The sequence below is a fragment of the Choristoneura fumiferana genome, chromosome 18 (assembly GCF_025370935.1).
Source record: "Choristoneura fumiferana chromosome 18, NRCan_CFum_1, whole genome shotgun sequence".
Taxonomy (NCBI): domain Eukaryota; kingdom Metazoa; phylum Arthropoda; class Insecta; order Lepidoptera; family Tortricidae; genus Choristoneura; species Choristoneura fumiferana.
This window is the reverse complement of record NC_133489.1, coordinates 20,525,015-20,538,930: the sequence shown is the minus strand read 5'-3', so window position 1 is coordinate 20,538,930 and position 13,916 is coordinate 20,525,015. Positions and strand designations below refer to the sequence as shown.

General features: G+C 37.9%; 1 protein-coding gene across 1 annotated transcript in view; it reads left to right on the top strand.

Moving 5' to 3' along the window:
* The window catches only part of LOC141437829 (oxysterol-binding protein-related protein 1-like), a 37,306-nt gene extending 23,984 nt beyond the window's left edge, over positions 1-13,322 (top strand). Inside the window, exons 10-14 of the mRNA XM_074101353.1 lie at positions 443-535; positions 1,470-1,533; positions 2,556-2,675; positions 2,902-3,067; positions 6,047-13,322. Coding sequence (XP_073957454.1) covers positions 443-535; positions 1,470-1,533; positions 2,556-2,675; positions 2,902-3,067; positions 6,047-6,065 — 462 coding nt within the window. The 3' untranslated portion in view covers positions 6,066-13,322. The remainder of the gene's footprint in view (positions 1-442; positions 536-1,469; positions 1,534-2,555; positions 2,676-2,901; positions 3,068-6,046) is intronic.
* Positions 13,323-13,916: the final 594 nt, after the last annotated feature.

The window sequence follows — 13,916 nt, the reverse complement described above, 5'->3', positions numbered from 1 at the left end:
GCAATTCTAGTCTTTGAGCGCAGCTCGGTGTTTTTAATCCGGTCCGTTCTTCGGACACCAAGAATGCTACGCTCCATTGTCCGCTGGCAAACTTTATAATATATAGTCAAAATAATAAAACTAAACTTTATAATACACCTTAGATTGACTTGTAATTTGGTATACTTATGTAACTTGCGTGACAATACAATAATCTGGTAGTGACATCCCGGTAGTCCGGCCAGGATCGTCTTCGCAGGACGTAACTCAACGGTTAATGGCATCGACTTGAAATTTGGTATACAAAATAATGTAGTTGGTGTGACAGTACAAGTACAGTCAACAAAAAGTACACAGCAAAAAAAAGCTTTTATTAAAAATGTTTTTTTTACAAAAAACTTATTTGAGGTTACTGAGGGAGCTCTGCATATTCGCATTAACCTTATTTTTGTTCATCCTATAGTTAGAACGCAACAGAGTGTTAGAAGAGGCTTTGGCTGCCCTGGCCCGGACGCACCACGCACTGGAAATGTCCGTCGCGGAAGAACTCACTATGGTAACTCATTAACCTCTTTCTTTAATGTATTGTAACATACAATCTTAACACCTAGTGATTCAAGAGATACGGCAGATATTGTACTCATTTCTTCAGAAAGTAGATAAAATTCGATCTAGATAACTAAAAAAATCTCTGAGGGGTCTCCCCGCACCAATCGACGTGGAATATCGGTTTTAGTCGATCAAAAAACGCTTTATATTCAAGAATACCGAAGTGAAAAATAGTTATTTGTGTCACAAGGGAGCAAAATGGTTTATTTACGGCGAGGGCGTACATTGAATCCAGAATGTAGCGAAGGGCTCAAGTAGAATCCTGAGCGTAATGGGGGATTCAAGGATTAACCCAAGATGAAAATAATTTTGCTCCCGAGTGGCTCATACAACTATTCACACCGAGCATTAAAAAACTTGAAAATAAATAAATTCTAAATATTATTAAAGAACAACCAGCATAGAAAATGGCGTGGCTTTACAATTATCAACTTCAAAAAATGGCATTTGCAATAAACTACCACTATCCTTACTTAGAAAAGCCTTGAACAGAAAAGTTGCACTTTGCTCCCTCTCGTCAGGGAGGAAAAGTTACTTTTCTGAAGGAGAGGTGTGAAAAATACATTTTCCCGCTGGTACACGTCGTTTTGCGTCTTCCGAGCCGATTGACTTTTATTGCGTGGATTTTAAGCGTTTTTTCATCGGTTAACGCCGATTCCGCAACGATTGGTGTGGGAGACCCCTCAGGGGTGGCAAACTCATATTTTGTCATATGAAAAATAATTATGAAAAGCGAGTTTACAAGATTATTACTTTATTACCTAACCTTGTGGCGATGTATAACGCGATTTACATAATATTTAAGTCAAATTTTGTTCCAATAAAAGAGAAATGTCAAAAATTAACGGTGTGTTGTAATAATTTCATTGATTTTTATACAGAGCAAAAGGAAGAAGAAGTCGTCGCAGAATGATTCTAAAGAAAACTTCTTTGATGTTTATGAAGGTAAGCATAACCGTAGATATTTTTTATAATGTTCCTGTGTAAATAAAAACTTATTCTAATTTAATAGAATAACGGAGCACAATCGAGATCTTGGAATTGCATAGATAGTGGTTGATGTTTGGCTTTTTCTCCGAATTATTTTTTGTCCGACTATCACTTGCCAATCAACTTTGACTGACGCCAATGCCTTTAACAACTATTGGCAAAATTTTGTATGATAACGTTTCATTTGCTAGAATTATCTTAAATTACTGCCGGTGCCGGTGAAATTACTGGCACGTGAGGTAACCCATCTTACTCTAGGCCATACTACAACTGGTGTTGCAGATGTTTATAGGCGGTGGTGATCTCTGACCATCAGGAGACCCAGTTGCTCGTTTGAAATCCAGTCGAATAAAAAAAAATGGATTATTATAATGAAATGAAACTTTTGGGATACTTATCTTATCAAATCATTTAGCAAATTTTTCGCTAATTAGAGTTTTTAAGGCAACTAGCCGGGTCAGTAAACTTTTTAGTGTTGTTATTCTGGTCCGTAACTCAGGAGACAAAGAAATTGAAAATTGTTTCCAATAGCACGCTTAGGAATATAGGAATTGCCTTAACCCTTAACTTGGCAGCGTATCTAATAAGATACATAATTTTAGATCATCTTTTTGTATTATTTTTTTAAGTTAATTTTGTTAGTTTTGTTAATTTTGTTAATGCAAGGGATTGGCCTGACATTGCGCTGAACCGGGAGGTGTGGAGATCAAGAGGAGAGGCCTTTGCCCAGCAGTGGGACACTATTGTAGGCTAGTTAAAAAAAAAAAAAATTTTGTTAGCTCTACAAGAATCCAACGAGGCTTGAATCCAGTACACTCGTCTCAACTTGCCAAGTTTAGGTTTAAAACTGTTACAACTCCTAACTTTTAGTGGGTTAAAAAAAAGTGACCCAGAAGACGTTACCGTGGCAACAAGCTACACAAAAAGTTGGTGTGACCCAGCCCATTGTTGTTGATTGACGCTGATTTTGTCGTCAGACACGGACGATGACGACGACACACTAGTGACGGCGGGGCTGTCGAGCCCGCTGGGCGCGCTCAGCCCGTGGGGCAGCAGCCCGGACCTGCTGCGGCGGACGCCCGTTGGCAGCCTGGACGGTATGTCATAGACATAGGAATCCAGGGGGCAACATTTTATGACAGGTAGGGAGTTCCTTTATCGATAAACTCAATTATCGATGCTTTTCGGTTGTAATAGTGATTTAGGAATAAAAACCATTTCATTTAATATCTCATTTCATGTCATTTCATTTGATTTAATTTTACATTTAATTCATTTTTAGAATAAAAAATCGCGAATGTGCTAAATTTACGGTTTTCGCAGGCGACCTGACCCCCACGAACGAGCAAAACGGCTGTTCGCCGGCGTCCGGCTCGCCGCAGTCGCTCCACACGGCGATCAGTCCGGCGAGCTCGCGCGGCACGCTCGTGTCGCAGGGCGGACACGTCTACCGGAACGCGCGGCCGCATCGCCGGAACAACAACCCCAGGTCAGTCAATCACAACAACTTACGGTTCTTGAAAAAGCCTATCAATCTCTCTAAGGGCCGGCAACGCTGTGGCGTGCATTGAGGGGTCAATCAACTTTTATGTGTATGTTACTCTGTCCCGTAACTCACGAGGGGTCTATATCGACTGGTAGAAAATTAAGATTGGTTTTTTGGAATCTTTTTGTATTTTTTATTTCAATTCCAAATTTTTACTTTTACGGTCATCCCGTAAAACCGAAATTGAAAATACAAACTTGAAATTTGGAATTGAAATAAAAAATACAAAAAGATTCCAAAAAACCAATCTTAATTTGATTGCTTAGAAACGATATCTCTTGTCCGGGTGAGCGGTTAGTTCCAAAGGAATGCCGAAAAAGTTTGAGGGCTTACGGCATAGATGTCGCTAGCGTCGCTGCTTAAGTGACTAAGTAAGAAACACCAGCTGAGATATGAGGTGCATAGGGAAATTCGTGTCGGTACCGTTGACCATCAGTGGTGTAGCGGTATAGCACGCGGTACGGATTACCGAGGACCTGGGTTCGATTCCCAGTGATGGTCTTATTTTTCTGTTTTTTCTGTGCATCTATATTTCAGTTTGTATTTTCAATTTTGGTAGAAAATTGTTAGTCATAATGTACCTAATGTTTGATATAACTCTTTTTTTCTCTGAAACCATTTATTTTTCAGAACTGTTATAAAACAAATCTAACCTAACCTACAGAGTTCTATAGGATAACCGTTTAACAAAATATGAAAAATGTACGGTTTCAGCGGGAAAAAAAATTATGACTAACAATAATTATGGCAAACATTACATTATGACTTATAAGATTATGGCAGTCGAAAGGATCCCACTCAGGAGATATCAGTGATAAACTTTGTTAGAAAAATGTTTGCAATTTAAATGCCTAGATGGGCCATGAAGGAGTTAGTTTAGTTGCCTTAAAACTGTCACAATACCTAACTTTTAGTGGATTTGTACCCCATAAAGTAATACTTTTAATTAGTAACTCAGGATATTTTGAACATGAAATTACCGTGAGACTCACTGATATTAAATATATTGACCCGGATAACTCACGTCTTAAATCGAGTTTAGCTCGTCATATTTCGGTCTAATCCGTAGCCCTTCCTCTTAGGAGCAACGCGACTCGGCGGCTAAACACACACATGGAGATGTCGAGCTAAACTCGATTTACGACGTGAGTTATCCGGGTCAATATATTTTTCATCACACTTGCTCGTAAACAGTGTCGTAACATGCAGGCTACCTTGGTTGCAACCCCCCAAATAAAACCCTCGACCTTAATGTGCTTGTCATGAAACCATGGGTCGGTAAATGAGTCATTGCGCATACAAATTTCTTGTCATGAAGCCCAAGGTCGGTAAATGAGTCAATGTGCGTATTAATGCTGCTGCAGGACCACATGCACATGCACGTTGCAGCGCATGCTGCGGGAGGGGGAGGGGGAGGGCAGCGCTGCCGAGAGCGCAGCCCAAGGTATCGCCAATATTTGGAATATTTTTTTTTTCTTTTAGAAATTTAAAAATTTACTCGCAAATGTGATGAAAAACATTGTATGTCGCACGGGCGGTACTAGAATTACGAACATCGACTCATTAAAGCCCTCAGTCTTCGACTTCGGGCTTCTAATAGACTCTCGTTCGTAATTCCTTATTTACCGCCCTTAAGACACAATATACTATAATATAACTCAGGAGATGTTACCACGGCACCAAGCTACACTAAAAAGCTGATTGGTGCTGTGGGTAGGTAGAGCTACCACGTCGCAGTCGATATCCATATTGACATTGCTCACACTCGTCAGACGCCACGACACTTCACTGTTTACCGAGTGATCTAATCGCTGGTGTCAAAAACAGCACCAGGGTGTCGCTCCCGTTGAACGCGTCGCTAGTCGCTGGCGTCCAGTTCACCAGCCTACAACACTTGCCCGTGCGTGTTAAAACAACGTCCACAGGGTTAAAAGTCAAAACAATACCAGGTTATAGTCAAAATACCACGAACGGGACATCACGCTAACACACGAGTAATATTTACCTCGACGTTTCGGCCACATTATAGTGGCCGCGGTCACGAGTAGACTGAAGTGTGGCGTGTCAAGTCTGCCTAGCAGCCCGAGTCCTTCGAACTACCCGCCCCGCGCCGCGTGTGTGTTAGCGTGATAAACCCTGTTCGTGGTATTTTGACTTAAGTGTAAATCACGAAAGTTTAAAACGTAACCATACCAGGTCAGAGAGCTGTGGTGGCCTAATTGTTTGACCTATCGCCTCTCAAACAGAGGGTCGTGGGTTCAAACCCCGGCTCGCACCTCGTGAGTTTTTCGAAATTCATGTGCGGAATTACATTTGAAATTTACCACGAGCTTTGCGGTGAAGGAAAACATCGTGAGGAAACCTGCACAAACCTGCGAAGCAATTCAATGGTGCGTGTGAAGTTCCCAATCCGCACTGGGCCCGCGTGGGAACTATGGCCCAAGCCCTCTTGTTCTGAGAGGAGGCCTGTGCCCAGCAGTGGGACGTATATAGGCTGGGATGATGATGATGATGATACCAGGTCAGCAGGTTACTGGCTAGGAGAACCGCAGGTCCACATGGAACAACCGCAAGGTCGATTTTAAAATAGTTGCTTAGTAGCATACCGTGAGTGATACGAGTGTACCGTGATTTGTCTGTGACGAGCATGTGTACAGTCACCAGCACCAATATCTGACACAACAAGCGTGCATAAATATCTGATACGACTCTATTTCTAGGGCCGGAAGGACGTGTCAGATATTTTTGCACGCTCCGCTGTGGCAGATATTAATGCTGGTGTCTGTACTAGGCAACTCATAATCATTCATACCTGCTGAAAATATTTTTTGCATGTGTCGGAATTTTCCATGTTTATTTATAAACTTCCTACCCCTGCGTCCTTTGTTTTCGATTACAATAATTTCTTTTTTTTTGTTTCAGTTCTCAATGGTCCCTTTAGGTAAATGGGTACATATCTAGACAAGGCAATGCTAGCACAAGGTATACTATATGTGCACTGTAGTCGAATGCACAAGTATATTTATTTAAGACCAACCAAATAGAAAGAGACTTTCTATTTATTTTAAATACATATTTTTTAAGTTGACGCGCAGATTATTCTACTAAATATTATTGCTTTTATTTTCATTACTTTTATCTACTTTCTACTTACGAATGACTTTGTTTCTAAATCAATTTTAATGTATATCGTTGTAAAAAACTTTTTACTCTTGAATACTCAAGCAAGCTGGGGGGATAGATCTGTTTGAATAACAAAAAGAATGTTAAAATTATTCGCACAAAGTAAAGATTTACTCTCAGTGACCCATGTCACATTACTTTTTTTTATCTGAAAGCATTATTCTGTTTTTGTCTCGTACCTTCTGCGTTTGTTGAACGTCAGAATTGACACATTTATTTTAATGTACCAACTTAAAAAAGGAGGGTCTCACTTCGTTGGAACCTCTATGAGTGGCTAGACTTTGTAATAAGGCAGTAAGTACTTTTAAAGATGAAACGTACACATTTTAGGGTTCCGGAGCCAAAATGGCAAAAACGGAACCCTTATAGTTTCGCCATGTCTGTCTGTCTGTCCGTCCGCGCTTTGCTCAGGGACTATCAATGCTAGAAAGCTGTAAATTTGCATGGTTATATAGGTAAACTATGCCGACAAAATGGTAAAATTTAAATATTTTTTTAGGGTACCTCCCACAGACGTAAAGTGGGAATGTTTTTTTTTTCTCATCCAATCCTATAGTGTGGGGTATCGTTGGATAGGTCTTTTTAAAACCATTAGGGGTTTGCTAAGACGATTTTTCAATTCAGTGATTTGTTTGCTAAATATTCAACTTTAAAGTGCAAATTTTCATTAAAATCGAGCGTCCGCCCCCCTCTAACATCTTAAGCAGTGGGTGGAAAAATTTGAAAAAATTCAGGATGGTAGTAAGTATATCAAACTTTCAAGGAAAACTATAACGGCTAAGTTTGCTTGAGAATTATTTGTAGTTCATGAGTAAATAGCAGCCTAAGGTATAAAATATACCTAAACTTGGAAGATTCCGTATAAAATACGAAATCCTTAGAAAAAAAAATACTTATTTTTTTCGTAATGGCTACGGAACCCTATTTTAGGCGTGTCCGACACGCTCTTGGCCGGTTTTTTAATAAAATATATTCTTACGTTTTATCGCTCACCCTTACCCACGCTCTATGGACGTACGTCACTTTTATGGCTGTACCATTGTACCGTTTTCATAACAGTACTGTAGTACACGCCTGAAAAAAAACTATTTGGGCCAGATAAAATTCCCTGGATGCCGAGTGCAAATATTATAATTATACTATATTTTATAATTTGGTGAAGCTAGTTACAAATTTATTTCTGCTCTAGTACATGTTGACACTTTTCACTTAGCCGCGTCTTGCGTCTCTCTAATTATATCCACCAACTTTATAAAACATTCAATTCCTTCGAACGCGTCTATTAAGAAAATATAACATAAGATAAAAATCATTTATGCGCTATTCGAAAGAAAGAAAGAAAAGAGTTTAGAAAGAGTTTTCTTTTTGACCGCGTCACACGTAAGTTTGTAGGTATAATTAAAAGTGTCGACTAAACAATTAGTAGCCCAAACATGTTCATGGAAGTTATCTGAACGCAACGGACGTGTTTGAAGCTAGCTCGAACCGCTAACCGAGGCTTTAAGCGTCAAGGGAAGCAAACCACGAAATGTTAAGCAGATTTTCACAAGCTTATGTAACAATTTTCAACCGTATTGTAGCCAGCTCTAGGGGTTTCCAAGAAGTGAAAAATTTTCCCCCTGAGAAAAACTTCAAAGTTGGTAACATTGACATTTTCATTTGTAATGGGGGAAAGCTAATTAAAAGAATAAACAAACTATAACGGTTTTGTTGTAAAACAAACGAAGATTGGTTCTAAGGCATTTTAACTTTCAATTATGCTCAGTTTAGTTATAAGGCTTGTGTAGTACATGTACTAAGAACGAAAAAGACTTGATTCCCGACACTGTACTAGAACGAACTATTCCGTAACGTTTCTGCTCTTTAGTACGTTTAGTTCAGTTCAAGCAAGCAGTGACACAGACAGCAAAACGATGCGATCCGTATCCGACCGAATGAAAGAAAAATGAATGACCGAGCGACAGCGACAAGGAACAAAACCTCTGAATAGGAATTACGCGGGAGTAAGCGAGATGACACATTTTGAACAGTACTATGTTTTGATAGATAATGCGCGAGCGTGGTTGGTCTTTTTGGATTACGTTCGATAGGTGACTCTTACCGTTATATTATTTTCACTTCGTTTTATGGGCATTGGACTGTCAAATTTGATGCCTTGAAAATAGGGACGAATTTGCTAACTTCGCAAAGTTTAAAAACGATTATTGCAAAGCGGCAGTTTTGTGTGGTTTAATTTAAAATGGGTTCGTTTTTTTTCTGCGTCAAAGAAAGTTTAAATTCGTTGCGTTAAATGTGAATTATTGCTTATGTTTCAGACATTTTACTGTGAGTTTTTGATTTTATCGGTAATGGACGATACTTTATTAATTTTGTAAATAGTGTAAATAATAAACTGTGGAGTGTCTATAATATGTTTGTAGTTTTAAATTTTGTTAGTGTATATATATAGTGTAAATATTCGTTTGTACTTTAGGAAAAACTTTAAAATTAATGTAAATACTTAAATAGTGAAAATAATAACAAAAAGTTGAATATTTACATGTAATTTTATACAGAAATAATTTAGTGACAAATCTATTTGCATGCATGATTATTTTGTTTTGTAATATTATTTTACCTGTCCACACGAACCTCGACTCTCCAATCTCGGAGCAGAGGCGCTACTACGAAACTCGTAAATCGAAGTTCGTATCGCACCGTCTCTTTCACTCGCGTATTAAATGACATAAGCGTCAGCGGGACGGAAACATACGAAGTTCAAGTTTTGCGCTTCGTGGTAGGTATAGGACCAAGCTCTCGGATTCATTCATTCGGTCAAAGGAGCATCGTTTCTTTCAGTGTACTAGTGAACTAAAAGAGCCAAAAGACCGAACTAGTACATTTGAGCGATTGTACTAGTTTGGAGCGATCCGCTCAGTGACCGAGCGCGCACAAGCCTATTGGGCTTATCTTTGCATTATTACATTGATAAACACTAATATTATTTCTTTATTTAAGTATTTTTTATAAAAGCTGGCTGCACTATGCCAAAAAACATAGTAAATACATGAAAAAAAAAATACTACATACCACATCATAGCTAGATGTTATACTAGGTAAATTTAACGTTGGTACGGCGTGGGGTTTTAAACGTCGCCATTTTTTATTTAAATTGGGCACAAAAGAGTCTTTGGTGAAATGCCGCGAACAAATTCGATTATATTTCTTAGGCGTCCAGTTAGTTCGGTTTATACAACAATTCCATATTTTTTTCATGTGATCGTCATTAGGAAATCTGCAACAGGATTAAAAAAAATATCGACAACCATTTTTACATCACTAGTAACCTACAAGTCATACAATTTTATTTTTCAGAAAAGACTTAAAATAAAGCTAATGCGTGTATTATTTTAGTAGACAGACATACGGCACTATTTTTTCTGACTATCTATCACTTTTTTATTTCCAGTATTGAAAAATAAATCTCATACTTACCGGTGATACGTTATGAATTCATTTTCATTTTTTTTTGTTGAGCTTTTACATCCTTCTACTATACAAAACATTTTATTTAGTAAGGTTTATTTTTTTTCACATAAAATTTTCCACTAGAAGGTATATGCCAAATAAACCAAATTTTGATTAGATGCAAAGAATTTCAAACCGCATTGATTTAAATTTGGAAAATATTAAAATAAGGTGCTTTGGGGTAATTCCACGTGGATTTTTGATGAGTTGACATGACGTTTGTAATTTCGTTAATTACTCCGAGTTGGTACATTATATTTAAAGTCTTGGGATATTTCTGTCGTTTCCACTAATCGATCTTATATACTATATAAAAAAGTTTCTAAAATATGATCCATTTATGGAAATATTGGTATTCAAAAACTAGTTACTTATTTTTTTTGCACAGGGGCTATTTCGGAATATAGCGGGGTTATTCTGTGTGTTATTGAAAGGTGGACTTTATTATAATTTGGCTCAAGATTCATATTTCTTTTTAGGCTGAAATTACCCCATTCATTTTTATTTTTTATTTCGTTAGTAATATCCACAGTTACAGATTTTTTCAATCTCTGTATTCCGAAATAACCCCACAAACGCAATGTGGTTCTCAAAATTTGCCGCAAAGGAATATTAAATCTACATACATTATAGAACAAAGCTGGATTAGTTACACCATTTATAACTCGAGAACAGCTGGACAGATTATTATGATCTTTGATGTGTGGATTGTAGAGTTTGTCTCCGCCCCGAATAGCAGAATAGGGGGAGAGGAGCGAAGCCGCGGGAATATACTAGTAAGTATATAAAACAATTAGAAATGCCATGTCACTTTTATATTTTGAACTAGCTTTTACCCGCGGCTACGCTCGCGTGAACCTTAAACATTTCAATTAAGATTGGTTTTTTGGAATCTTTTTGTATTTTTTATTTCAATTCCAAATTTTTACTTTTACGGTCATCCCGTAAAACCGAAATTGAAAATACAAACTGAAATATAGATGCACAGAAAAAACCAGAAAAATAAGACCATCACTGGGAATCGAACCCAGGTCCTCGGTATTCCGTACCGCGTGCTATACCGCTACACCACTGATGGTCAAACTTAAACATTTCAATGAAGCAAGCATGCTAGCAAGCATTTAAGCAATCATTTAAGCAAGCTTGCAAGTGAGCATGCTTCGCTCGCGTGAACCATAATCATTTCAAAGAAGCAAGTATGCAAGCAACTAAATAAACTTCATGCTACATCGTTTTGATAGCTGAAGTATCAGGTACGCTACCCTGTTCGACACACTGGAGATCTCTTTAATGTTGTTAGAGAGGGATCTATTAACAAGGAACCCTACGCCACCCTGTGATGTTTGATCATCCTCGCGGAAGTACAGAAGGTGGCCCGAGTCTAAGATGATGGTGCCCTCTCCCTCTCTATGTATTTCACTTAACTCCTGAATATGCCACCTTATGTTCTCCAGCTCCACTTCCAACTGCGCTAGAAGAGTCCTAAAAGTCCGTCCGTTCTACGTAGCCAGGGTCAGTTTACTTAGGTAGCCTTGGATCGACCGGGATTCTTAGCATCCTCTGCCCCACCGTTACCATGAACGCTACTATGGCAAGGAATAGCGGGGCGACCGGGAACTGGGGACCATCTCTTTGCCGTGCGCTTCATTCTGGTAGGGGTTTGCCCATAATCCCCACACTGGGCATGCGAGTTGGCGATCGTAGGGCACAGTTTATTGCACCGCCGATGCTGCAGCCCATCCGGGGCCCGGGGACTTAACTGTGCCGATTTTGGCTGCGCTATGCCGCAATCAGCCAGCTGCCAGAGCCCAGTCTGTCAGACGGCAGGGTGCACCACGGGCAGGTAAGGTTGGCTTGGGGTCCATAGATGGAGGTTGGCCCCCTTACACCACAAATAAAAAATGTAAATCTTGAAAAGTTGAAAGTTTGAATACCTCAGACAATTACCATACTAAAGTAAGCTGGGGTTATTTCGGGAATCACTTCACTGGAATAACCCCTAAAGGGGTAATTCGGGAAAAAAAATTAAACTATAGCTAGGCCTTTTAGACTGACACAGTCATTCGCAAAAAACGATTATTTGTCATAACATTAATAGTTCAATCTTGTAACTTATCAGGTTTTAGAGTTAGCGGTGTTGGGGTTATTTCGTATTTAACTTTTTGGCACGAAAATGTACTCGACCCAAAAAAATATAAATTGCACGTCCAACCGATGTCAGCGCCTCGCATCATCTCCGGAGATGCCTACTTCTCCTACCTTAAATATACCAAGTGAAACATCTAGCTTTGTCGTGGTATGTAGTAAATTTTCCAAATTTAAATCAATGCGGTTTGAAATTCTTTGCATCTAATCAAAATTTGGTTTATTTGGCATATACCTTCAAGTGAAAAATTTTATGTGAAAAAAAATAAACCTTACTAAATAAAATGTTTTGTATAGTAGAAGGATGTAAAAGCTCAACAAAAAAAAATGAAAATGAATTCATAACGTATCACCGGTAAGTATGAGATTTATTTTTCAATACTGGAAATAAAAAAGTGATAGATAGTCAGAAAAAATAGTGCCGTATGTCTGTCTACTAAAATAATACACGCATTAGCTTTATTTTAAGTCTTTTCTGAAAAATAAAATTGTATGACTTGTAGGTTACTAGTGATGTAAAAATGGTTGTCGATATTTTTTTTAATCCTGCAGCATTGTTAATCCTGCAGCATGTTGCAGATTTCCTAATGACGATCACATGAAAAAAATATGGAATTGTTGTATAAACCGAACTAACTGGACGCCTAAGAAATATAATCGAATTTGTTCGCGGCATTTCACCAAAGACTCTTTTGTGCCCAATTTAAATAAAAAATGGCGACGTTTAAAACCCCACGCCGTACCAACGTTAAATTTACCTAGTATAACATCTAGCTATGATGTGGTATGTAGTATTTTTTTTTTCATGTATTTACTATGTTTTTTGGCATAGTGCAGCCAGCTTTTATAAAAAATACTTAAATAAAGAAATAATATTAGTGTTTATCAATGTAATAATGCAAAGATAAGCCCAAGTTATGCTAAGTTACTTCGCATTTTTATCTCATTTTATTGTAATTTCAGTATTTTATCTTTATAATTCCAATGTATTGTGTTTTTTCACTAAGTTATTTCTTTTCATTTATCCTTGTATGACGTATGGGGTATATTAAAAACAGATATTTTTATTTAAAATAAATGTGTTTAATATTGGTTGTCAACTATTAGATTAAATTAAGAACTGAATAAAATTGATGCCATAATAAATAAATTAATTGTGATATTATGAAAGTTAAAAAATAAAAAGGTAGTACAAAAGGTTTTTACGAATACCTATAATTTTAAATGTACCAAAACTGCTTAAAATTGGCATGTGCCCAAGAAAAATGTGATAGATTTGTTATTTTAATAATTTACTATTCTTATTGTAAGTGAAATTTTATCGACACTATTTAATGAAATATTAAATGATTTTCTTTATTAATATATATTTTTTTTATTTTCCTTTACACTTTTTCCTTAAACGTTTTACGTTCTATTCATCAGACTCATTACCTGAAAGGTCAAAGTTCAAAAGTTTCTGTTGACATTTTGTTCAATCCGTGTTTCTTAATGTGTTAAGCTAATCTAAGGAAACTATTCAAATAAAATTCCATGTCTAATTAATGGCAACTAATAGACAAACATTCCAATGGCATTATTTGCGATACGAACGTCAACTTCACTGTACAATACCATTCACCGCACTAGATTACCACCTAGTCTTGCATAAAGATCGATGTATTCGCAAACTCACTGTTGTAGAAACGAGAGCATCGCTGCTTTGTTATACAACGACGTCTGCGCGCCAATTTGTCTTAACCGCTCTACGTGAACATCGATGTACTAGAAAATTCACAAATCACCGCATTGGAGGTGGTCCCACATTGGGCGCCAGTGTAGCTCGATGCGGCGAAGGGAAGGGGGCGTCGCCCGGAACGACTAATACAAACCTCACGACTCGTCTGTTCCTTTTACTCAACGCTGGTTAGAAAGAGACGTGGTTACTGTTATTAGTCATGGTAGGACTGGCTAGCCG